This window comes from Orbicella faveolata, unplaced genomic scaffold (genome assembly GCF_042242905.1).
Source record: "Orbicella faveolata isolate gen_17 unplaced genomic scaffold, um_ofav_v1 contig_48, whole genome shotgun sequence".
NCBI classification, from domain to species: domain Eukaryota; kingdom Metazoa; phylum Cnidaria; class Anthozoa; order Scleractinia; family Merulinidae; genus Orbicella; species Orbicella faveolata.
This window is the reverse complement of record NW_028301578.1, coordinates 10,462,899-10,488,781: the sequence shown is the minus strand read 5'-3', so window position 1 is coordinate 10,488,781 and position 25,883 is coordinate 10,462,899. Positions and strand designations below refer to the sequence as shown.

At 43.3% G+C, this 25,883-nt stretch overlaps 2 protein-coding genes and 2 pseudogenes across 3 annotated transcripts in view; 2 read left to right on the top strand and 2 right to left on the bottom strand.

The window, feature by feature from the left end:
* LOC110063395 (low-density lipoprotein receptor-related protein 2-like) overlaps window positions 1-25,883 on the bottom strand; it is a 58,031-nt pseudogene that overhangs the window by 8,857 nt on the left and 23,291 nt on the right. Inside the window, exons 15-25 of the transcript XR_016204428.1 lie at window positions 13,849-14,239; window positions 10,579-10,976; window positions 9,058-9,183; window positions 7,776-8,181; window positions 6,456-6,850; window positions 5,772-5,897; window positions 3,993-4,416; window positions 3,302-3,699; window positions 2,555-2,683; window positions 1,669-1,842; window positions 417-602 (exon numbers count right to left, since the gene is read on the bottom strand). The product of XR_016204428.1 is annotated as a low-density lipoprotein receptor-related protein 2-like (transcript). The remainder of the gene's footprint in view (window positions 1-416; window positions 603-1,668; window positions 1,843-2,554; window positions 2,684-3,301; window positions 3,700-3,992; window positions 4,417-5,771; window positions 5,898-6,455; window positions 6,851-7,775; window positions 8,182-9,057; window positions 9,184-10,578; window positions 10,977-13,848; window positions 14,240-25,883) is intronic.
* Window positions 16,781-18,615, top strand: LOC149096489 (uncharacterized; annotated as a pseudogene).
* On the bottom strand, window positions 18,716-19,679 carry LOC149096488 (uncharacterized). The gene has a single exon (XM_089280744.1). It carries the CDS (start codon window positions 19,650-19,652, stop codon window positions 18,777-18,779), a length of 876 nt encoding a protein of 291 aa, XP_089136870.1. The 5' UTR covers window positions 19,653-19,679; the 3' UTR covers window positions 18,716-18,776.
* Window positions 22,142-25,447, top strand: LOC149096487 (uncharacterized). Its single transcript, XM_089280733.1, has one exon. The coding sequence runs from the start codon at window positions 22,158-22,160 to the stop codon at window positions 22,743-22,745; it is 588 nt and encodes a 195-aa protein (XP_089136859.1). The 5' UTR covers window positions 22,142-22,157; the 3' UTR covers window positions 22,746-25,447.

Below are 25,883 nucleotides of genomic sequence, written 5' to 3'. Positions count from 1 at the left end.
TGTCACGAAGAGCGAGCGATGTCGCGTTTCTCGTCCCCACTTTCCATGGTCTACGCATGGAACGCCTGACACCATGACCTGCCTTTTGGCGACCAAAACGCTTGCATTGATTTTTACGACTCGGGCTTTCCTACGGAAGCCCGAGTAATAATGTTACCTAAGTATAGGGTTATTGAGTCAGCTTACAAGCTATACCGAGGTTGGTGCTCAACGTCATTTCTTACAATATATAAAATGATACTAATAGTTTAATATTTTCTTTTTAATTTGAAGGTGACCCTCAAATTAAAGGGCCCCTCTGAAGGCAACCACATGAGGTAATGAAAACAAACAAGAACGACAAAAGAACGAGGATGGTAGTGCTTATAAATAATGGGTTTGAAGCTACTTGGTAAACCAGTATACTTTATTTTCACCTGTGCAATTAAAATCTTGGCCACTCCAGGTGCCGTTTTCTAGACATCGTCTTGATGACGACCCCATTCCGGTGTATCCAGAATGACAAGAAAACTGACAAACTGTGTCGAAATACTCTATTGTTATGCCTGTACAGTTATTTTTGATGCCATTGGTCGGGATTGCTAAAGCTGGACACGTGACAGCTGTAAACAAAATTATAACTAGTTTGTCAATCCGGATATCTACATAGCAAATAGCAAATCTAGCAAATTATAGCAACTCTGTCTGTCTGTTTGTCTGTCCGTCCGTCCGTCCGTCTTTCTGTCTGTCTGTCTGTCTTTCTGTTCGTCTGTCTGTGATTATGTCTCCGTGACTGCACTTATGAACTCCACCCTAGGCCTAGGGTGGAGTATTTGAACCAGGAGTCTCCTGGTTTCAAATCCAGCTCCCTAAACCACTCGGTCACGGGGTCTTCAAAGACGATTCACTTGCACCTGTACAGCTAATAGGATTCCACTCCATTGCCCATTCTGCAAACACGTTCTGGTCGCATTTCCTTGGCTGTTACCATATCCACTTTGACAGCCAAATACGCAATTTGATCCGATCGCAATGCCACATGAAACAGTTAGCAGAATGGTTCTTGGAGGGATGCTCAAAGGCGCATGGATGATAGCTTAAAACGTAATAGAAACACTTATCATTTCGAAAGGAATTATATTTAAATGAAGACATGATGATAGATGCGAATGCGGCCATTACACTACTGGAAAAGAGATCTGAAAAAATTTCAGGCTTTGAACGGGATTCGAACCCACGCCCATTGCGATACCGGTGCAATGCTCTCCCAACTGAGCTATCAAAGCCACATGAGAGCGGCCCTTTACGTTCAGTGGACGTAATACTCGGCTCAAGTACGTAAATTCCATAGTAGTAGATGTCCAACAGTAGCAAATAAATGTAGACATAATGATAGATACGAAAAATCTAAAAAAACCTTTTAGGTTTTTTTTTTTTTTTCCCGGTAGTGTTATAGATGCATTCTAGCTAAGAGAGCAAACGTCAGTCTTTTAATGGCAAAATATGTTTCACATCCGAAATTAACATGTTTTGTCATTTAAAACTGTCCTGTGGTTTCTTTAAAACTTATATCAATTCTGTTAAAAATGCTTTCCAAGATTTTATGCGGGGATAAACATTGTTTTTGTCACCTTGAAAAACACAGGGTTGGTCACTTCGCTTAAAAGAAGAGTTGCTTTAGCATTTTACCATTACACTGAGGCTGCGTCCCAGTCCATACTCCATGGCTGTTGCATGTCCGTGTTGCTGACCCAGTTAGGTTGTACCCACTGTCACAGGAAAAGTAACAGCTGTGTCCTGGCAAATTGGTACAGGGCGCTAAGCTTCCGTGGGCTGGTGCACCCAACTGAGGACAGCGATTTACTGTCATAAACAAAATGATAAAGTCTAAATCATTGAAGGTGCTGGTTGCTATTAGGGTCCGTGCAAATGACAGTGGATGATCGTGGACCATATCCGTAGCTCTCGCCCCCAACCCTCTCCATCGTTGTTTCCTAGCTAACCGATCGCTTCTACAAGTATGAGGCCAATATTATAATGAAGACGATAAAGACGGCATTAAGTACAGTTTCAGCTGCTTTACCCCGCGAATGAGGGATTTTTTTTGGGGGGGGGGGGGTGCAAATTTAATTTAATTCAATTTATTCTTAATTTTTATTGCGCTTTTTAACATACAATGATCTGAAGCGCATTACAATAGATGATGGTTGTGGACTGTATCTCTAGCCCTCGCCCCACCCCTACCTCCCATCCCGCTGTCCCTATTTTAGCGCCAAGACGAAGCCAATTTCAGCTGCTTTACCCTACTAATATCAACCATTTACGCTAACGTAGGCTCTCTCACACTCTCTCGTTAATCTCGTACACAGTGCTCTTAAAAACTCAGAAAATCTCATCTTAGGTATGGAGTATTACCATTTTTGCCCTTGTAAAATCTGAGCATACTAACTTCTCTTTCGTTTCCATGAAACTGATAATTTACCGATAGAATACTTATTTATATTTTCCTTGGAAAATAAGTAAACATTAACGGAATTCCAACTTTTTAAAACTGTTACAACAAAGTCGTAACTACCTCCTTGGCAAGTATAGGCATCACCAGGCTTCAGCTGTACTCCCTCTGGACAAAAGCATTGATGGCCTTGAGGATTTGGAAGACATAGATTACTGCATCCTCCATTCAACTGCGAACAACTGGTGGATCCTTTAAGGCGAGGAAGAGTTATTTCGTTAATTAATATTGTATTGCATATGTAATTAATTAAGAGACAATTTAATCTGGATTATCAAACAAGAGGTGATGTTGGAGGTTCCTCTTTTCAAGTTATGATTAGGGCGTTACAAGCAAAACTAATTAAGATCGTGCAATTCATGTCAAAGTACGATTCAGGGAATAACAGCTTTTGCGGCAAAGTGGAGCAATGTTTGTTTTATTTTTTAGCACTGCTTGCCACATTCAGTCAGCCTACGATTTGTTTGTATACAAGGTTGTCTCCAGCTTCTTACAAATTTATACTACAGGATAAAGTGATTACTGATCGAGTTGACTTTGCAAATGATGAAAGACAGTGAAGAGAATTGTTTTGGCGACTTCGTGGTTGCCAGAGTAATCTATGTTCAGTACATAATTTTAATGATGTCTATTGTTAGTTTAATTTGTTGTCTCTATTACGCATCTGTAAGTGGCTGGTTAGGACTCAGGCCACCATGAAATTGCCAGAAAAAAAAAAAAAAAATCAGTTTTACAGTTGCGTAGACTGAGACCGAGATCAACCCGCGTTTCTGGAAAATCAAATCAATTGACAAAAAATGTAATGCTAACCAAAAAAGTCTCTGGCTTGATCATAAATGTATAGTTCCATTGGTTGTCCCATTCCGCCAAAAACGACCTCATTTCGAGAAGTTGTCATGTTGTACTTGTGAACGCTTTGATTATGCCAGTCAGACTAGAAGAGAGCATCGCCAAATAGAGCTAGTCCAAATGGGTGCATAGAATCCAATGATAAATCTAGTATTAACACGCGATTATTTCCTTGTAAGTCCACCCTCTCAATTTTATCAAGGCTCGCATCGCACCAGTACAGCAATCTATTTTGGTAATCCATAGCGAGCGAGTTCACCCACGTTAGTCCGGAACTAACAAGAGTTTTCCTGGCAGAACCGTCCATGTTGGCTTGTTCAATCTTTGGCGATGATCCCCAGTCACTCCAGTACATCTTTCTAAAGTAACAGTTTGTGTAGAACAACATTAAACTTTGACTGAAAGATACGGAAATAGAAAATTGTATGGGGATAAATATTATCTTTCGAAAGTCTCTTACGAACTGAGAGAAAAGATTACCCGGACGCAAGTTCCCTTTCGTAAAGAGTTACGAATATTGCCGAATCTTTCCGATTTTCACCCAAGATACTTGAATACTTCCGAAATTTTTCAAAAGTCCGACGAAGTAACAGTAATATTGTTGTGCTGCGAGGTGTATCTATCACTGCTGACTACCGGACTTCTTGATTACCTTTCCGCAATATCGAGTATTATGGCTCTTGGATATCCAATACTTGTTATTATAAGACTCCTCCTGAATGACCCATCCAACCGTGCCACCTCAATTTTACTAGTTCCCTGGTCGGTCCAATAAAGATTTCGTCCAACATAATCCACTGCAAGCCCATCGGGAGTCTCAACATTATTGTGCGCGATCACTTCAACTGAAGACCCGTTAGGAAATGCTCTGGCTACCAGTTTTAAGGTCACATCTGTCCAATAAACCTTTCCTTCTACTGGATCGTAATCCACGGCCACTGGACGCGATATGTTTGTGTTGATTCCCAGTGGAGAGCAAGGGGTCTCTGGTACCTCGAGAGGAATCTTGTAAATTTCTCCCACATACGCTTCAGCGATGATCATGAACTTCCCTGAACTTGCTTTGTAGAATATTCCTTTAGAAAGGAAAACAAAGGTTACGGTTAAGAATCCTAAGCTAATGTCGTCACATATAATAGCAAACGACCTTGACTAGAAAGATTTATGCCGTACCATACACTTGCAAACCTTCTTTCGTCTTCCTTTGATGATTTCTCCTAAACAGTATCATCAATTCGTAAGTACAATACTACGGTTTGCTTCAAAATCAACTAATTATATTAACACCATTAAAACAAACTATGGCAAATCTAACATTCAGTTTGCAACTGTAAAGATAATTTACATTAAAGTATGAAAAAAGAATCTACCTCACCTTCGAGTAACAAGCGGACAAAAACCTTGTACCGAAATTATTTAATTCTGTGCGACTGTTTTAAATATCCTCTCAAAAAGAAAAAAAAAAAAAATTCCTAACGACTCCAATGGTAATGTAAAAAGGACTGTAAAATACCCAAAATTATTCTGAAACTAGGTTTTTGTCCACTACAATTTGAAATTGCTCGATTCCTATTGGATTTCGTCTTAAACACATCCCCCAATTTTCAAAAACAAAGTTAAGCTTTACATGTTACTATCATACATCATATTTCATCTCGCACTTGCTAGTGACTTATTCATTACCAATTAACTTTATTTCTAGTTATTTAGAGATTAAATAATTTACGCCGCCTACTTATTTAAAGTTCTTTTCTTTTTCCAATATTTCGTCTCCTCACTGCCCCATCCCCCACATTTAAGCGTTTCTACGAAACAACTTCTTTATATAAATGCTATTTATCTTACTCAGCTCGCTTTTTTAAGTTATTGTGGGTGAATTTACTTGATTTTCTCTTTCAATTATCATTTTTGTAGTACTAAATAGGAGGGTTTTTCTTTTTTCTATTTTCGTAATAACGTGTGTGTTGGTGTTGCTGTTATATCAAGTGGGAACTACCAACGAGAGAATATTCTTCCTTTTCCTGATTCAAATGTGTCATCTTTGTCTTAACGTCATACATCCGGCACTAATGGGCATGCTTTTTTATGCTTCTAGGCACACAAGGACATTTCCGTCTGCTGTCAGCAAAGTGTACTGATGTAATCTGACTTTCCACAACTTGAAAAGTGCGTTAACTAGGTGCAACGAATGGATCACCCAGGAATATGATCCAACAGTTGGAAATTTGCTTCAGTGACGAGCATTGAGCTATAGGACAGCGTCTCGCCAACTTTTACAGCAGAATAAAGTATTACCAAGTTCTCATTTGTTGTACGTTTAAGTCGATCTGCAAAAGAAATTTCTTACACGCCCAATCTATCGATATCTTAAATTCCGTTTAGATTGAAGATGCTAATGGAGGTTGAGGTTTTTAAGTAAACCACGCCTTACCATAGTCACAGTTTTTCTCATCCGATTTCAGTGCAACGCCCGTCGGACAAGCACATTGATATCCGCCCGGCTTCAAAAGGCAGAAATCGCTGCATAGTCCATTTTTCAGAGAACAATTATGAGGCCCTGAGATAAACAACAGAATATGACTATTAGTTATCTACTGATCAATACTTTACTGATTTCATAAATGAAAATTCGATTGCTTCATGGCCATCCTTTTGCGCATTCATTAATTAGTTGACTTTGTTCATAGCTACAGGGAAAAGTCTAAATTTCTGGAACTTTGTATAAAGCTAAGTTTAAATATCATGAAAACTCTTATAGATGTCAGGTAAGATGAAGAAAAGTAGCCTCAGTCAAAGTGGTCTGCACCTTCGAATCTTATCCTGGTTTATATAGTGAAAACGGCTCAGTACTTTTCCTGAATAAGATATTACACCCCTTACGCATGACATTCAAATTATTTTTCAGGACGCGCCGACAGTTTCCTAGAGCCAAGTTATAGAAGGTTTACAAAGGTAAAATGATCTTCCGGGTCTTGCCTAGGATAAATCAAATAACAATTACCCCAATTACCGACGCCTTAGTAACTGTCCCACCCATGACACGAGAAAAGGAAATTTTATAGATTCACTCCAACGTATTTCTGAAAAAAAAAAAATAATAAATAAAATAACGTACCTGAAAATATCAAGGACGGATCAAATACATGAATGTCCATTGGTTTATGAAGGCCATTAACTATTTCTTCCTGGGTTCCACTGCTTAAATTGAAACGTGAAATGCTTTTGGTATTCCAATCAGTCCAGTATAGCATGTCCTGATACACCGCTAGTCCGTAAGGATGGATATTAGCTGAGGATGACATTATAAGTTGTCTGTTTCCTCCCGTAAGGTCCGACGATTCAATTTTGTCGAGCTTGGCATCAGCCCAAAACAAGCGATTGGTAGCTTGCTCGATAGTGAGCCCATTTGGCCAGGCTAGGTTTCCAGTTATAATGGTTTGCCTCGCTGAACCGTCCATCTCAGCGTGCTCGATCTTTGGATTGGCGCCCCAGTCTGTCCAATACATTTTGCTGGAAGCAAAAGAAAAACATATATATACTACTATTGGTAAGTGCAATGTTGGGAAACCATGTCGAGAATCACAATTTCATTGACAAATTTAGCTTATCCTTTGATCTCCAGTCATCTTTAAGCTGGAGGTGTAAGAGTTCAAGTTTAAGAAAAATTCTGGTTGATAAGCAGTTCAAGTTCGAAAGTGTACCAAATGGTTCTCTTTAACTGATCCTGAGGTCTTAAATTGATATCTCGTTACGTGGTTCGAATACAGAACATTTAGTTTTTAGTTTAAATAACCTGGGCGTCGCCATGTTTATCTTATGGTAATTTATGTCGTCAATGGGTGGTCAGAAATCTCAATATGGCGTCTTCAGAAGAAGATTTGCCGTGGAACTGAACACAATCATTTTTTTTTTTTTGCGAATGTGAATAATAAACGACTAGAAGCGCTTTTAATCTCTTAAGATGTAGTCATGTAATACTGTATTTTAAAATTGTCCAACCGCGCGTTGACGTCATAATTTTCCGTCAAGCACATGGCTGCGCACGAAAAAATTTGAAATCCTGAAATAGCTGAAATGAAACGCGCAACATTCAAAACAGCTAGAATGCACATTTTTAAAATATAGATACCTGCTTATGATTAGGAAGAAAAAAGGTGTTATTCATGATTACTTTTATAAAGCTTCACCGTGACAGTCCTGTGCTAGTTATACAATGTATGAAACCGACAATTTAGAAACATGATAAACTACCTTTCGACATGCTACGACATGTCCTTAGATGTATAACTCACGTGGAAAGCTGCTGTACTACATAACCTCTTTTAGGGACGTTGCCGTTACAGTGAACTTCCTAATCAATTTATTGACACATAGTTATCACAACGTGGAATATGACTGATACTGATAATCCACATTTCACGCAAACTTTATTTACCCAATTCTCTCAAATAGGACAATCGCCCTGGGCTCATCAAGTCCATCTTTAATTAGTACTCTTCTACGTGTGCCATCAAGCCGACCAACTTCAATCCTATTGGTCCCTGTATCAGTCCAATAAATATTTCGTCCCACATGGTCGATGGCTAAACCGTCGGGTGTTTGCACATTACAGTGAAACAAAGTTTTTAAGGAGGTTGCGTTTGAAAAAGCGCTGAAAATTCGTCCATGGTCGACGTCTGACCAGTACACTCGATTTTCAACAGGATCAAAGTCCAGTGCGATAGGGCGTTGATTTCCAAGATGGTTAAAGAAAGTTTGAGAGACGAAATAGTTAACATCCAGTGAAATAAAATTCGTGGATTTGTCATCGGCGTCAGCAAAGAGGATAAACTTCGTCACTCCTGCAATTTGGATCACAAAATAGCAAGTCTCACTCTGTATGCTCGTTATTCTTAACTTTGATTTTGCTTGGGTAGCGATTAGTTAAGTGATACAAAGCAGCAAACATTAACCCTCGGACGTACAAGCTAACTCATAACCCCCTCCGTGGTGCGAGGGGGAGGGGCGCGGTAGATGGAATCCCTGCCCTGGGTTTTCGTTCTCTTAAGACACAGCGCAATGACTTTACATTGAGTACAGGGTCCTGAGCTTTCTCTACAAGTCGTATAAGATGACACCTTTTTTGGTTGTAATGACATCCTATGACGTCGAATGACGTCAGTTTACCCGCTATCTTGGATCCGTCATCTTGAATTTCACTATTTGTTTAAAAGGTCAAGAAATAACAGGACCTAATATAAGATCAAGGCAGAATACTTTTAGAATGTAAACATTCATGAATTTCTAGTGTTTGGTGTAGAAAACTTGAAAAAAATAGGGAAATACGTCAAAAAAGTTGATTTTTGGCCAGACCTGCTTAAAATTGGTGATTGCCACGGCAAAGTCAAAAATCACTGACACACAGTTAACATATCAAGATATCCTTAAAGGATGAATGAACAGCTATTGAAAATTTTAGCGTCTTAGACTAAATCGTCTTTTTAAACATTGAATAAATATTATGGAAATAGCATGTACCCCCACCCGGTACGTCCCAAGGTTTGTTGACAAAACAAGACAACAACAACTACAACTAACAAAATATCTAGCTTGCGCCCTAGTCTCATCAAAATGTTTACATTGAGAAATTGCGAGCATTCTCACAGGATAGGCGAGACTATGTGGTCTTCAGTTAAGTGCTATGGAAACAATATCAAAGGAAAAATTCAATGACTTACTATCTTCGCATGTCGTGCCGTCTTGCTTCACAGTCAAACCAGTGGGACATACACATTCGTAACCTGACGTTTTCGTTACACAAAAATGACTGCATCCTCCATTATTTACCGCACAAGGACTTGATGCTTGAATAACAAGTATAACGTTTCGTTACATTAAGGTGCTGGAGATATGCAAATGTATGAAAAACAAACCCGAGTTAAACATTTGTAATAACAATGCCACAATAATCCTTATTTTCCTATATCTTAAAATTACATGTTAATTGGCCCGCAGATAACATGTCTTAATCTATAGGTGGGATATTAATAGCTTATGCATGTAACTAGATTAATTAAATAACAAAGATATAGTTAATATTATTATCGTTTCTGCATATTAAGACTACTAAATAAAATCAGGGGAGAATGATTAAAGGACATTGATTTTAATTGCTTAAAAGATCTCAGTTCAGCGTATGTTGCTTTATGTTGTTTTCTATTTACAGCTAACAGTACCGTCTTTAGGGAACTTTTATGTTTATACTAAGAGTTACTACCAGGAATAATCGTATAGGTTAGGGAGTGCGTTCGATGTGTAGTGTGGTTACAATCTGTAAGGGGATGGTTTAGCCGCTTTGTGCTTCGAAGTGCACGAGGTGTTGACTTCTAAAGAGTAAAATATAACTAAAGGTTTTTGGGATATGACCTTAAAAACCTTTGACTCGTAAAATCGGCAATTTTATGTCGTGTGCCACAAATCTTGGAATTTACCGTCGTCGAGCTACATAACTCGGTGGGTGTAAGACTTATTATCTTATTCGGAGGATTTGTTTCATTTCTCATGACGCTAGAGTTGTTTGACGTCAAACGCAACCGATCGAGACCGAGTTGACAACACAGGGGTAGTACACAAATAAATGTTAGCTATAAGACTCTAAAATAACATTATGACTGATTTGAGAAAAAGATAAATTCGTAAACCGCCGATGGCTTCCACAGTTAAGCACATGTGACATGCGCCATACATGTGAGTTGAGAATTTCATTCGTCTCTGCCAAAAAAATTATCCGGAAGGGTCAAAATGTGGACCACTCACGAAAACTTCGATTTTTTCGTTTGGGTGAGACACGGAGACACCGAGTCGAAATTTGTTTGAACTCTTGCTACTCTCGAACGCAAAGAGAATTGAATATCTAGTCCATGAAGAATATGGCAGCCTGTCTTGCTAGCCGGAAAAGGTCCTCGTGTTAAATCTAGTTTAGACAGTTCATGTTTGTTTGCCACTATTACAGTGGTATCTATACGACGTGTTTATATAAACTGAAACGTGCAACTTCCTTTAGATTGCCGCGCAGTCCTGTGTGTGAGAATGGGACTCAAGCTGCATATGTCCCAAGCATATCGTGCGTGACGAGCACGTTGCACTTTCCTTTTAGAGGTGAATTTACCTTTCCGGCTTCAATTTCAAAACTAACTAAGCGGTAAGTAAAACTCGTGTAAAAATTTTCAAATTCTCTTCAGGGTTGAGCCTTTAAATACCTGAGGGTTGTCGGGCGCTGTCATATGCTATGATCCCCGTAGGTTGTCCACCGTTGATGCTATAGCTGCGGAGCACATTTCCAGTGGTAGCGTCCAGTTTGTGAACCTCATGATGCGTATTCCAATCGGTAAAAAACAGGAAAAGGGCAATCGAGACAACGCCATAGGGGTGTAAGCCAGCTAGCTGAAAAAGTATCTTTCTGTTGTTGCCATTATAGTCAACAGTTTCCACTCTATCATACCCTGCATCCACCCAAAATATACGTTTGCCTCCTTTGTCAAGTTCAATGCCATTTGGCAGATAGAGGAACGTTGTGACGACGGTGACTCTTTGATTTCCACTCAGAGAAGCCTTTTCAATCTTCGGATTGGTTCCCACGTCAGTCCAGATCATTAATCTGTAAAGAGAATATTATGTCTTTGAATTGATTACAGGAACGTTTGTGGCATGCCCAGCACGAAGACAAAACTTGTGGACTGTACATGAAAAGAAGACGACAAAAGAGTATATGGCATTATAGACTCCGTATCACACGGCATAAAGCACTTGAAGTTAACTCGCACCAAAAGAATTGGTTTCACGTGATCATTTGAGGATATTCAAGTTTAGCTTAGGTGTGATGACGGCGTGAAAGGACAGAAAATCAGGCGATTACCCAAGGCAGATTTCCGGTAAAAGCTTTAATTCAGAGATAATTTTAACCACAAAACGATAGTTTTGGCAGGTGAATCCATGTACCAGATTGACTTTCTGATCCACAAAACTGACGTTCATTTTTACTTCACGCAACATCATCGAAGCGTATAATTTTGAAAATTTTCCTATAATTCAGGTTTAAATAACATGCGGATCTGACAACAGTCAATAACAGCTACGAAATGATATATTAGTAATATGAGCTTGCTTTTCCAGCCACGCTTATGATTTCGCTAGCGTTCGTAAAAAGTGTAATTTAAGGTTGAATTTTGCTCTTTTCGGGGCAAAATACGCAGGCCAACTGAACAGGAAAATAACAATCAAGGCAACCCACAGCAAGAATCAACGTTTTTTTCTAATCTGGCCAAATTGGATACTTATTGGCAATTAAGGGAAAATAGGTTTTTATTAGGCTCCTAATTTCTATGAAGGAGATATACCTGTTGATTACTAGACAGACAAATAAACTTGGGTTTGGCTTAGCATACACCTTGTATTACCTAACACAACTGAATACAGAATATATAATTTTTGTGGTCTTATGCATTTTATCCATACAGACCACTAAGTCAGGCAAATCTTGTTTGTTAGTGAGTCAGTCAGTTAATTAGTCAGTCAGTCAGTCAGTTAGTCAGTCAGTCAGTCAGTCACTTTGAGGACGAGATGACACGTGATAGACCTCCGGGAATATAAGTCCTTCGGCAGGTAGACTGGGTACTGTAGTGTCTGCTGGGCTGCCTGTGGCTGCCTGTAACAAGTATTATGGGATAGGTCTTGTTGTTATGAAACACGTGTGCGTGAAAACAGAAAAGCAAGGTTATGCTGTCTTCAATGCGGCTTGAATGCGAACAAAAGAGTATTACAGGTACTAATATTTTCGAGTTGGTTCGTCGCCATTGCTTCTGGCGTATCGTACTGTGTAACTGCAGCCGTTTTACTTGTTTTGTTAAAATGTTGAAGAGCTTTCCGTCGCAAACTAATAATTTTCGAAATGGAAGGAAGAAAACCAATCATAAACAACACGACAGAACAATTTTGAAATAGAAGTAACTTATCTTGAACAATAGACCATTTTACAGTTGTCTGCTCAGTTGCCTGGCCTTTGGATGGCAGCGAGGCTGGAGTTGACCTTGTCTTGATACAGACCTCACTGCTTTTGTTGTGTACAACAAGTTGTTCTGATGCTAACTAGGTACATTTACATGACAAAAACAATAAGGTCTGTATCAACTCCAGCCTCGATGCCATCCAAAGGCCAGGTCTCTTAGCAGGCAACTGTAAAATGGTCTATTGTTCAAGATAAGTTACTTCTATTTCAAAATTGTTCTGTCGTGTTGTTTATGATTGGTTTTCTTCCTTCCATTTCGAAAATTATCAGGCTGCACTGCACTGTTTGTTCTTTGTTATTTGATTCCGGTTTTGTTGAATGAATTTCCTCCGCGATACGGGCGTTGTTTGCTCTCGCAAGCCAACATATCTAGACTGAGCTTGTATTTAGTGAGGATTGCACTGAAACTCATACGCTTAATTTCGCAAGCCCAGATGTACATTCATTGCCTCGAAATCCCGACATATTCCTTGCGGGTTGCACCACCCAATCCAGTAATAAGTCGGCGACCGGCGCACTCAGCCAACAATATTGAAAACTGCGCAGCCTACTCCAAATGTCCAGTTATTAATTCGTTTGAACCCAAAAGTGCTTGACACGAATCGAAACTGATTTAATCGGCCGTAAAATATTTTACACCTGAGCGCACCATTTTTTGAAGCGAATAAAATAGAATAACGTACACAGAATAAAGTGTCTTAGAATAGTCCGGTAAAAGGCCAGTTTTCGTTCTGTACAAATGGCTCCTCAATAAATAGGAATGTAGTGTTGTTTTTCCCAGTTAAGTGCTACTTAATGACAGAACTAGATTTATTTACACAATTATTAGAATCTACGGCCGTAGACGGTGTGAAACTGGCTGATATCCCCCATAAAACTGCAGAATTACTTCAGTCTACACTATTCCTTCCATTAATGGACGTAACTATACTTCGATTCTTTGTATTTTCTAAAGCGCTGCAGTAATTTCTAAATTATAAACACAAAAACGGCTTTACAGTGGGGTAAGCACATAACTTTTAATTTAGAGGCGAGGTCTGAACGAGATGCTTACCAGATAACCCGTGCGTGTCAAATAGTTTTGCTTTTACAAAAAACGCCCAAAATTCCGAACTTAAGATTAAAATATGAAAGAAACTTGAAATAAACGTTTTTCAACTTAAATGTAAGATAACGCCAAAATATCAAACACTTCGAAGTCGTGGATTTCTGTGTGCATAATTGTTAAATAAATTTATCGGCTAGACAAAACGTCACTTCTGTTAATTAGTAAAATGTTAAACTCTTTTTTGGGGGATCTTGATGAGACGTCGATAAAATCAGGAACATGGAACATTCCAGAACATCCCGAAACATCGAGTAATTATAGTATTTATGAGAAAAATATGTTAAATTAGATTTAATAAAGCCAGCAAGTTCTTGAACCACCACGTTCTCACATGCAGAATTTTACTGTAATACATACCCGTTATCGGGATCTACAGCTATATCACGGGGTACGTCCAATCCCGAGTAAATTAGAATACTCTGGTTATTGCCGTCAAGGTCTGACACTGATATCTTATCATATGATTCATCAGTCCAGTACAACTGAAATGTCCTCCAGTCCACTGCCAGTCCACGGCAAACTCCGATGCCAGTAATAATAGTCGTTGTGCCTCCTCCAATGCGGAATCGTTTGATGTTTAGATCTGTTACGTCACTCCAGAAGATGTAGCCCAAGCTGAAATGAACGTCTATAGAAACAGCTTTTGATAAACCTGTAACAACTGGATTTACAGTGGCGGTTTTGCAGTCGATGGCAACAATATCTGAGGTGTTTGATACCAGCAGGCATGGAAGAATGCAAAAATTTGCTAAGGACATGAAAGTACACGTAAATTGCATTAAATTTTGTTACACTGTTTTATTATTCACATTAAATGATTTATTTGCTTTGAATACGTTTATCACATGACAACAATGATTAGCACATTTATATTATAATTACTAAGTAAAGAAGTAGTTTTATGGAAAAGCTACAAACAATATTAAGTTACATGAAGTAGTTTATATTGTTTTTATTTATTCATTTATTATTTTTTTCACGATTCTTTGAGAGATTATTATGCCTATAAATATGATTTCGTGTGTCAATAAAGATTATGTATGTATGTATGTATGTATGTGTGTGCGTGTGTGTGTGTGTGTGTGTGTGTGTGTGTGTGTGTGTGTTTGTGTTTGTGTGCGTGTGCGAGCGCTGTGCCAGAAATTTCGACAACCCATGTGCCAGAACGGGTTCAGCGAAGCTGCAACGTCCGTAATCAATATGCGCGAATGTGCCCTTCACTTGTTTGTACAAAAATGTGCCAGAAAAATTTTCCTATTGGAGAGTTAAATGCACAGTGTATACTGCGCCGACATGGCTGCCTGTGGACTTTCCGAGGCCATTCAAAGCCTCCCTCCAGAGCTTCGTGAGATGATTCAAAAGGAGTACATCGCGATTTTAAAACTGCCTTTCTGCGAATTCAAGCAGCAGATTGTGCAGATGGTTATTTGCTTTGAATATGCGGACTCCTGCTTTTTCGAGGGTTGTTGTTTTTCCTGTTTCGAAAGGGAGGAAAATATTCATAAAGCATCGCTAAGCCGGCCGATGGAGTTAATAGAAGCCAGCCCAGAGCACAATAATTTTTAAAAAAAATGCTCCTGGGATGGTTACGATTGGCACGAGTGGTTCCGTTTTGGCAGGGAGCGTTAGCGAAAAAGGTGGCGACAATATAACCACCGGTCGAATTACATTTAAAAATCCACGGTTTCATTTGCATATGATAAAAACATGTTTGTCAGTGTTCACTTGATTGCGTTTCTTGTGAATGAATATTTCACGCCTGAGTGGCAGAGACAAGTGCGTGATATTACACGCGAAGTTGTTGATTGCTTTCATGATGCGCTTCCGGTTGTTTGAGGCTTTCAGACAACAGCTTCCCGTTGCGAATTCCTGATGGCTTCAGTTAAAGCTGGTTGCATTCCTCTTGGCTTCAGTTGAAGCCATCAGGAATTTTCAAAGCCATCAGGAATGTTGAGGCCAAGAGGAATTTTACAGGCAGATTTCTATTTTTTGTCCATAGTTTGTTAGAATACGGTATTTCTTATCGGCCTGGCCAATAAAAATGACACTTTTCGCCTTTTTTCGAGGAAAAATTGGGCACGAAACGTGGTAGAACAAAGAGATTTCACAAGAGCGATAAAAAGAAACAGCTGATCAGGGGGTTTTCCCTATTTCACACTTGACTGCGGCCCCCGCGGCGTAACACAATCACCTGTTTTTGATAAGACTAAGAGAAAGTTTCGTGTTTTTTCGCTCAAAATTTAGTTCAAATCTGGTGTTTAATCTGCAAGTTTTTTTCTATATTCTTCCCGAACCTGGTCCCGAACCTGGTTTCTTATTTTTTCGATATCTGGCTGGATCGGATTTCTTTGTATTCGCGCAAAGTTCGAGCGTGAAGTCTCTTTAAGCTGGCGATATTTCTGCATTTCACGTGTGATCAGTTGAAACTCCGTGTCAGAAACCCGATTATCATTAAGAGCCTGTGAGACGGCGAGGTTAATCGAGTCATATTTCCCGATAGCCAGAGAATGGATTCTCGAGTGCTTATTGACTTTGCGTTCAAGCTTCTTGTTGACAACGGACAGCCCAGTGGAAACTGCGCCAGATAAAGCGGCTATCCCGGCAACAGGCGCGCCGACAACAATTCCAAAACCAGTGAGTGATGTTGCGACAGCCCCAGAAGACAGAACTGCTGTGAAGGTGCCAAGGCCAACCAGGGAATAGTGAAGCGCTTTCCGGGCTTTTTTGTATTTTTTTAACACAAGCCTGTAATGCTCGACCTCAGCAGATATTTCTTTTTCAGTTCTGCTTATCTCGGTTAGCCGGAAATTCTCGGCATTTGTCGTTTCGGGAAGGTTTGGATAGATTCCTCTTTCATTCTGGGCAGGCGGCGCGCTTGGTGGCAACAGATTTGCCGAAGACATTGCGTATATATAGAAATTTAATTTAACTCTAATTCAAAAAGAAGTGGAAACCCCTTGAAATCAAAGAGTTCGCCATTTTTATCTTTCACGCTAATAGTGATGCTATTTATGGACTCGTCTGTAGAGCAGTCTCGCAAAACCTGTTGCGGAGAAGCCTGGTAGCTTACCTTTTCATAAGGCTTCCCTTTCACATCCAACGAGGCCAAGACATCTGACCTTTTACCATTGAACAGATTCAGTTCCGTGTCGATCAGATTACAATGAATAAAATATGTCGTTGGAGCTGTAAGCCTTTTCACGAATGTTATAAGACCCAAATTTCGCCTAATACCAAGCAAACCGGCTAAATCGCGATCAAGTTCTACCGGTTTTAACCCAAAATTTTTGATTACAAGCTGGCCAGCAGGTTGGTTTATTTCTGTTTCCAACTTATAGCTATATTTTGCGAACAGACCTTCTATTGTTTTTGCCATGCTTTCTAAATTATAATGCCCTGGGGTTATTTTACTAACTGACAAACCAATGGCATTGTTCTTATCTCCCAAGGAGCCTGAACCTTCTTTTTTCAAAGTGTCCCAGCTGTTGTACAAACTGCAAGAAATGAGTTTCATGAAATGCACTTTCGGTATCGGGTTTTCAAAATATATTGTCCCTCCGTTCTGTTGCGTGACAACAGTGAGAACAACCATTTTTATATTCAACAAATAAAATTGTGTTCAAATAATATGGCGAATTTGTGGAATGGTCCTGCGTTAAAAAAAGCGGAGGCCGCGAAGAAAAAGGCGTGGACAAACTTTTTAAACCGCTTCCCCAAAGCGGACAAAAGCCGGTTCATTTCACAAGCAACGATCGACGAGAAAAATAACGTGACCGCGGAAGTCTTTTTCAAAGAAAGCGAAGACTCGTTTCAAAGCGTCTTCGGCTCAGACAGAAAATATTGGAGTGCCGAAATGAAAGAAGCGCTCGGTTTGGGAGACAGCGGGGGTTTTCCTTATCAGTTGGCGCCGCTCGGTTCAAAGGTTTCTTTGCCCATCCCTGCGGTCCCTTTCGACGGCAAAGCGCCAAGCTTGAAAAAAATATTCAACGACGAAATCCAAATCTACGTCACGCCTGATCAATATTTCACAACAAAGTTCAGAGAAATATTTCAAAAAAACCAAACTCAGGCACACGTCTGGAACCGAATCAAAACACTGGTTAGGAGGGCCCGACATGAAATATTGGCCGCAGCAGCTCAACTTCGCGGTTTTCTGCGCGACACAGGGGTGCGGAGTTTCTCGCGAAATCTTTGACAGCGGGATGGATCTCCCCCCGCAGATAAGAGCTTTCTACAAATTCCACGTGTACTTCACGGTCAGGCGCATTCTGCACCAGCTTGGAGGAATTCAGAGCATGAGCGCTTTGCCCGGAGACCCGCCTTTCAACCAATACAACAATCATTACGACGTCGCTTCGTACAAAAGGATATGCAGCGAGTTCGGCATTGCCCCCTCGAGCGATTTTCACTTCACGCACGGGGAAAACCACGGTCTGGGAAGCGTTTACGTGTACGCGACCGGCGCGCGCTCGTCGAAAACCGACTATAAATACCCTGGATGGAACAAATTCAGCGATGAAGGCGGCAGAGCAATAAATGGGGACTTGATTTATTTCATCGAGCCGGGGGCCGCTTCTGATGCTCAAGCGGACTGGTTCGCGCCAAACACCGCGAACGGTTTGTCGCAGGCTGGCTTGTCGAGAATCAACCAGTCAATCGAGGCTTTCGTTTACTGCGTCCTCAGCGCGCAAGTCAACGTCCGCAACAGCATTCTCGGTTCGGGCGGTCGAGCGAGAGAAGCCCAGAGCGAGTTCCTGGTGCTGATGGAAGACGCGATCAGACAGCCCGACTTGGCCGCGAGCGTTCAAAGGTACCAGCTCGCTGTGGACCAAGCGAAGGTGAGGCTCAATCTCGCTGTAGCCCCCATGGCCTGGCTCATGCCCGCGCAAATGATAATAAACACCGCAAGCACGATCGGCTACAACAACAAGCTGAAACAGGCGGTCTCCGGGATGAAACTGGTGGTGAACAACGAGGTAAATCCGGAGACAAAAAAAGCTGGGCTCAAACCCCGTGGCAGGCGGCCCGTCAAAGATTAACCCTCCCAACAGCCACCCGTCCAACCCGATACACAAAGCCGCAACAGCCGAATCGGGGCGGAAACCATCTTCTACCGAAACTCAGCAAACACAGCCCACGGCTACAGATAAAACACCGCAACACGAAATTAACAAAGCGGCGGTAATTGTCGGTGTAGTTGGATTATCAGCGTTGCTGTTCATGGCTTGGCGGTAAGTGTGGGGTTCCACCCTACAGCCCCGGGGCGCGGGGCAGAGCCCCGCTGGTTAACGATTCTTCTTAAAATATTGTTCGAACAAAAAGGCCACCGCAGCAAGAATGAGCAGCCAGGTGTGCTCGGCAAGAAATCCGACGACTTTGCCGGCGGCTTTGAACAGGAAGCTCACGATCGAGCCAATCAGCCCGGGCAGCAGAAAACCGAGTTTTGCGGCAATATCTTTGAGGCCATTTCCCAAAGCTTTGCCGGTGGCTTTCAAACCTCTGGTGAGGACCCCGATGACAGCGCTGATTGTGGTACCGGCGGCGAGAAGAATGGCGGTCAATGTCACGCCATATTTTTTGAAGATTTCCTTGACCCTTCCCAAGAGAGGCCGCCCCCTTTCCCTTTCCGCGATCTGAGTTTGCAAACGCGCGATCTCCTCGTTTCTTTCTGCAACCCTGCCTTCTGCGGCTTCTTTTTCGGAGGGCGAGGCATTCTCATCTTGGATTATCGCCTGGTCTTCCTCGTTTTGGCGCTGCAGCTCGCTTTCCTGCTCTTTCAGGTCGTCCAACGGTTTTGTTTGGTTGAGCCTTCCTTCCATGGCGTTTGTTTCTCTTTCTTTCGCTGCGAGGCTGGCTCTGAGTCTGTCAACCTTGGCTTGTTCCTTTTCTCTGTTTTTTGTTTGTTTTGTGAGCGAGTCCAATTCTTTTTTCTTGTTTTCGAGATCGGTATGATAGTCCTTTTTCACTTCTTTGAGCCTACGCAGCTCTGCTTCACTTTCAAGGTTCGAACCTTGTTCATTCTGAATGGCATCAATCTTAGCGTCGGTTTGCTCGATTTTACGTCTCAGAGCTTCCAATTCTCTCTTTTCTTCTTCTCTTTGCAAGGAGAGTGTTTCCGCCTGTTTTAGTTGGTTTTCAGCTTCTGCCAGTCTTTGTTTCATTTCTCTGATATTATCCCGGTCTTCCACAATGATATCTTCAGTTTTAGGCCCCAGAGCTGTTGAGAATTTGTTTATGAAAGATTTTTGTAAACCCTTTTCGCCACTCAGGAAAACTTTGGTCTCACCACCCCTTTTCTCAAATGAAACAATCTCAGTTTCATTACCTTTGTATTTGCTAAACCGATTGGGTCCATTTCACCGAATTTTACATTCCGGTACCAACTTCTGATTTTTTTCTTTTGCCCTTTTAAGAATTTCCTGTTTGTCATGGGGATGTAAGAAATCACCGAGCAAAGGGATTTCTTCTCCCCCCAAGGATGTCTCGGAATAAGAAGTGTCAGGCAGGCCGGACTTCTTGTGCCGCATAGAAGACATTTCCGTTTGTTCGCCCCCGTGGTAGGGGTCGCCAGGTTGGTAGGGAGTTGACGCCGCACCTGGCTGAAAAGGACGGGTTGTATCAACCTCTTGTTCGCCTTCATCAGAGTCGTGGTCAAGCCGATTGTCAAGGTACGGGTCTTCGTGACCAAATTCGCCACCGCCTTCCGCCATAGCGATATATTTCAAGCCTATTATTTTTCAAATTAGAAATAATCGCCGGTGTTTTATATACAATGTCAGTTCCACAGAACCTTCGCGCAACGTAGAGAAAAAAAAACATTATGCGGCATGCAGGCCGAGCGCGCGGTCAAGCGAACCACTTTTTCCCGCATTGAAGCCAACCCCGGCAATACGCTGTACGTTTACGTGCCCAAGCTGAACGAGAACGAGGTTCTGGTGCCGGGCTTGCTAGCGCTCCTCTTTGACATCGACCTTTCTGGAAGGGAAGCCAACAACTTCCTCGTCCAGAACGTCACGCGGGCGCTCGTTGACAGGCTGCACGTGAAGTTTGGAGGCGAAACCCTGCAAGACACGGTTGGCTATGGCATCTACAAAATCTTTGATGACCTTTTCCTTTCGGAGGAAGAAAGAGACAAGAGGATTCAAGAAGGGATTCAGAGCGAGGATCTGTGCAAGATCCGCTCAGGCGCGGGAGACAAGAAAACCTCGGGCATCGACGCTGAAAAAAAGCTGAACGAGATTTACGGAAGCAAGTACCGGATCAGGCTGGACCATCAGATCCTAACCGATCACGGCGTTTTCTACCCCCAGCCCCGTTACAAAGACCTCACGTTCGAAATAACTTTTGCTGATGCTGCACATGTGGTCAATGGCTCCGATACAACCAAGCTGAAATACAAGCTGACCAACATCCAGCTCGAGTACGAAATGATCCGAAGCAAGACTCTGGCAGACGAGGCGCATAGGGTTTACTCCAGCGGAAAAGAGTTCGCCTATGACCACGTGAAGCGTTCCCAAGTGGTGACCTTCAAAAAATCCACCGACACGAGGAAGAACATCAAAATCGACGCCCAAAAGAGGTCACTATAAACCATCCTGGTACTGTTCATAGCGCCGTATGCTGATGGCGCCAGAGATTCAAAAAATACGCTTTCCCGGGTCTGACGAAAGTCAGTGTCACGATCAACGGCTTGCCCAACATGATTTACAACAACGGCGTCGAAGGCAAGGACATGTGGGAAGAGGCCCAACGCTTCTTCGTGAAGGAAAAAAATAAAACCGAGCACATGGATGCGACAAAGTTTTACACCGGAGACAATTTTGGGCTTCTGATTGATATGCGCTCCATGGCGGACCAAGAAATTCATGGAAGTGGCAAGCGCATTGTGAACAGTACGGACGAGGTCCATCTTGAAATCGAGCAGAAAGCCGATTCCAAAGACTCGGGCAACTTGAACTGCCACGTGTTCGTCATCGCCGACTCCCAGTTCAACATTATGGAAAGACAGCTGGAATCTGTACAGAATTGAATATCAACATGGACGCGAGCAAGATACCCTTCAACGCTCTGATAGTTGGGCCGACCAATTCAGGCAAATCGAGGTTCGTGGTGGACCAGCTCTACGGCCCTTTCCGCGACAATTTCGACTACATCGTGCTCATCTGCCCGACGTTCACGCACAACAAGACCTACCACCGGCTTGGCGAAAACGATCCAAGAATGGATGTGATAGTCTGCAAGCAGCACGACGTGGAAAGGTGGTTGAAGCTCGTGAGGTGGCTTTCCGAGGGCACCAACACGCTCATAATACTCGACGACTGCGCGGCCTCCAAAGATGTGAAAGGGCGCACAGGCGAGCTGGTGAATCTCGCCTTTTCTGCACGACATATGGGCATCAGCGTGTGGGCGCTGACCCAGAAGTTGACGGAATTACATCTTCCTTCCGTGAGAACGTGGCGGCGATCGTCCTCTTTTACGCCCCTTCGGCGAGGACAACGAAAGCCATCTTCGACGATTACGCTGGCGAGCTCTCCCCTGATGAGTACAAAGGCCTGGTTTCAAAGCTAAAAGATCGGAAATTCTCTTTTCTTGTGTTCGCGCTTCGGCACCCATACGGGGTAAAGTTATTTGAATAAAAAAATGAAAGTTAAATATAGCCTTGCACAATGGCTGCTGGAGAAGACGCCGCGTTAGCAGAAATTATGAACCTTCTTCAAGCGGAGCCCGAGCCTTCGAGTGGTCCCGCAGGTGGCCTTGTTCCAACCGCCCCCGGACCCGGCATTCCTGCTCTTCACGAGCAGCTGGCCGTACTGGTGTCCACAGGCAAAGCCAAAGAGGCCATCGGAGTGCAGCTGACCCACGAGCAGGTGAAGCGCCTGAGCGACAAAGAGGTCGAGAAATTCACCAAACGCTACAAGACGTACGTTGGCTCGAAGACAACAGAAAGCCTGACCGACAGCTTTATTTTTCTTGCAACCAAAGTGGTCGGAATGACCGTGAAAATCAAAGACATCGAGGCTTACCAAAAAGAGCTCAGAAACGACTACATCTTGAACAAAGAGCTCTCCAATCTGGCCGGCAACCTTGCTTTGAAGTGCGGCCGGTTTCTTGCTGCGGCCAACGCGTTGTTCATCACCACGAAACATGTTGATTTCAGTCCACAGTTGCCAGAGAAGAGCCACCCTTCTCGCGATGAACATGGCTATCCGCTTGAGGGCATTGATGAATTAACCGGCTCAGCAACCGCAGAATAACTCGTCACTAATCATCAGCAACTGTTGAGGTCTTGCTGGCAAATTGTTAACAATTAAACTTTTTTTATTTGCTTATAATACGGTTCGCTTCAATGTCAACCGAACAGTCCGAGAGCGCGCCTGCCGCCGTCACTGCGCCTCAGGTAGAGACCAATGCAGCGCCTGCCGCCGATGTCACACAGCAAGCGACGACTCCGACTGCAGCCACGCAGCGCGTAAAAAACCCCAAGCGTGTGGCCGCCGGAAAAATGGTAGCCGAAAGAACGCGGCAGGCGCGTGAACAACAGAAAAAAGCGGCCGAGACTTATCACGCGGAAAAGGAAGCGAAAGCCGCCACAGTGGCGGCCCCAGCCCCTGAGCCAGCCCAGACAACAGAAGCCAAAAGCCCAAAGAGCGGCGGCCTCAGCGTCAACCAATGGATCGCTATTGGCGGAATTTGCGTTTCCCTGTTCGGGATCTATTACAAGCGTAAAGAGCTCAAGGCTACGGCCAATGCCGCATTCGACAAAATTAAAACGCCGAAGCCCGCGCCTGAGCCCAGCGCCCCACCCGCGAGTGTCGAGCCAGAACCTGCTCGCGCGACACGGCAAAGAGGATTAAAAAAAATGCTTTAAACTTTTGCGCGTGATTTATATCACGATGCCGAGCCTTGCGCAGGTTCTCATCCATACAGCAGCAATCGGAGGGATTACTCTTTTTTGGGCCGATTTCACCGTCAAGACTTGGAGGATGGTGAGACAACTTACCGACGAAATGCTTGTTGAAGAGGGAGAAAGGCGGCGAAAAATGAAACAAGAGGTCAGGCGAGAAATTGAAATAGAAGACAAAATCAAAAAAGAATTCGCGGAAGAAGCTGAAAAGACAGGTCCCTAATTAATTTTGTTTTAAACTTTCTCTCTTTCCTTATATCAAGCGCGCCATGTCCGACAACAAGCTTGTCAAGACCGTCATTGACGCCGCAACTCTCACGGGATTAGCCGCGGGCATCGGCTGGGCCGTAAAAAAGGCTTTGAAAGAGAATTTCACTTCCGATCCCAGCAGCAGCTTCATGAATTACATGAAGTTCACCGCCGTCATGGCGGGCAGCATTGCGCTCAAAAAGTACCTCGAGGACCAGAAAATCCTCCCCGACAGCGTTTCAAAGCGGGGCTCTGCCCCGCGCCCCACAACGGGGCGAAGACCACGTAATTCTTTTGAATAAATAAAAGTCTATTATATTGTGCCATGGCAAGTATTGCAAGCGTCGACGTTCACGAGGCTGTTTCGAGATCCGCGAGAGAAGATGGAAAGAGCTACAACGAAGCACTCAAGGAGTTTCTTGAACGTTTCGAGCGTTCACTTCTCAACTTCGACTGGATCGAGGCAAACTTGGACGAAAAAGGTGCGGAGATTTTGGAAGATATTCAACGGCGAGCCACCGAGAAACATCAAAACGCCAAAGAAAAATACAACGAGCCCAAAGACCTTCTCGACTGGATTGCGAACAACTTGGTACCATTCGAGGAAGAACATGAATGAGTTGTGATTTGAAAAAAGACTCTGCTATATAATAATACCATGGGGAGCATCGCGATCATGATTGGCGGGGCTGTGTTGAACGCAACGGCTTTTATCGGCGGCAATTATCTGGCGAGGGCGCTCGGCGGGGGCGACAAAGCCGCGCTTGAAGAAAAAAAGCGCCACGACAAGGCTCTCGAAGATTATCAAGCGGCTTAGCCAAATACACGCGAGACCGGACACAACTTCTCGACTGGATCGCGACCAACGCGCAAACAAAGGAGCAGGCCAAGCGGAACAGGACCAACACCGACTACGCCTTCAAACTCTACAACCAGGCGCATCCCGACGAACAGATGGTACCCCCCAAGGAGCCCAAGTTCTCGGATTTCTATCAGCCAAGCGAGCAGCAGAAAAACGGTGAACTCGCTTTCGTGGGCGCCGGCGCTCTCGCTCTGGGCTACGCGGCCTTCCGGCTCCTTTAAACTTTTTTACGCCTTACTTATATGGAGGCGAAACTCGTGAAGATATACTACGGCGCCAGGGGCTACTGGAAAGGCATCGCCGCGATCAAAAAATTAGCCGAGGCTGCAAAGGTACCTGAAAAAGCTGCAAAAAAGTGGCTCATCAGGCAAGCACTCTGGCAGATATTCCTTCCCGCGCCAAAGCGGTTTCCTCGCCCGAAATTCGACGTTCCCACGCCCAACAAGGTCCATCAGGCGGACCTTCTTTTTCTGCCGCACGACAAGCTCCCTCGCGGCCGCAAAGTTTTCAAATACGCGCTGACCGTTGTCGACGTGGCCAGCCGCTACAAAGAGGCCGAACCCCTTACTTCGAAAAATTCTGATGAGGTCGCCCTGGCCTTTCACAAGATTTACAAGCGTGGGCCTCTCGAATGGCCTGAAATGCTGCAGGTTGACCCCGGGCGCGAATTTATGGGCGCTGTCACAAAAGAGATGGAAAAACACAAAACCTTTATGCGGCGCGGGCGTGTTGACATTCACCGCGACCAGGCCATTGTCGAACGTTTCAACCGCACACTGGCGGAGCGATTGTTCGGGCACCAGTACGCCGTGGAAATGCTTCCACCTGAGGGCAAGCAGTCCACTGCCTGAGTGAAAAGGCTTCCTGAAGTTGTTTCGGCTCTGAACAACGAGGTCACAAGCCTTATCGGCAAGAAACCCGCCGTCGCCATCAAAGAAAAATCTGTTTACGCAAGGCCGTCGACACCTTTCACGAGGCCTGTTGGAAAACGCGAAAAGATCCTCCCCTCTCTTGTCCAAGTTCGTTATCTCTACCAGCCCGGCGAGCTTGAAGGGGGCGTGAAAAGAGCCACAGACCCAATCTGGTGTTTGAAAGTTTTCGACATTGAAAGATCTTTTTCCAATCAACCCGTTCTCTACTATCTGCGCGACGGACCCAAGCGCGGCTTTGTGCGTGAAGAGCTGCTGGTTGTTCCTCCGAACACACAGCTACCCCCAGAGCAACTTTGAAACTTTGGCTTCCAACCCTCTAAGTTCGTCATCTGTTAATGTTGACAATATATCCATGCATGTGTACCCGTAAGCTTTTGTATGGATACCATCGTCACCTATCCATCGCTTTGAATCAAATGGCGAAAGCGAAATTTTGTTAAGATGC

Bases quoted from the DNA above. Each gene is read 5' to 3' on its own strand.
- LOC149096488 (XM_089280744.1), bottom strand. From the start codon at position 19,652: ATGAAACAAAGACTGGCAGAAGCTGAAAACCAACTAAAACAGGCGGAA.
- LOC149096487 (XM_089280733.1), top strand. From the start codon at position 22,158: ATGGCTGCTGGAGAAGACGCCGCGTTAGCAGAAATTATGAACCTTCTT.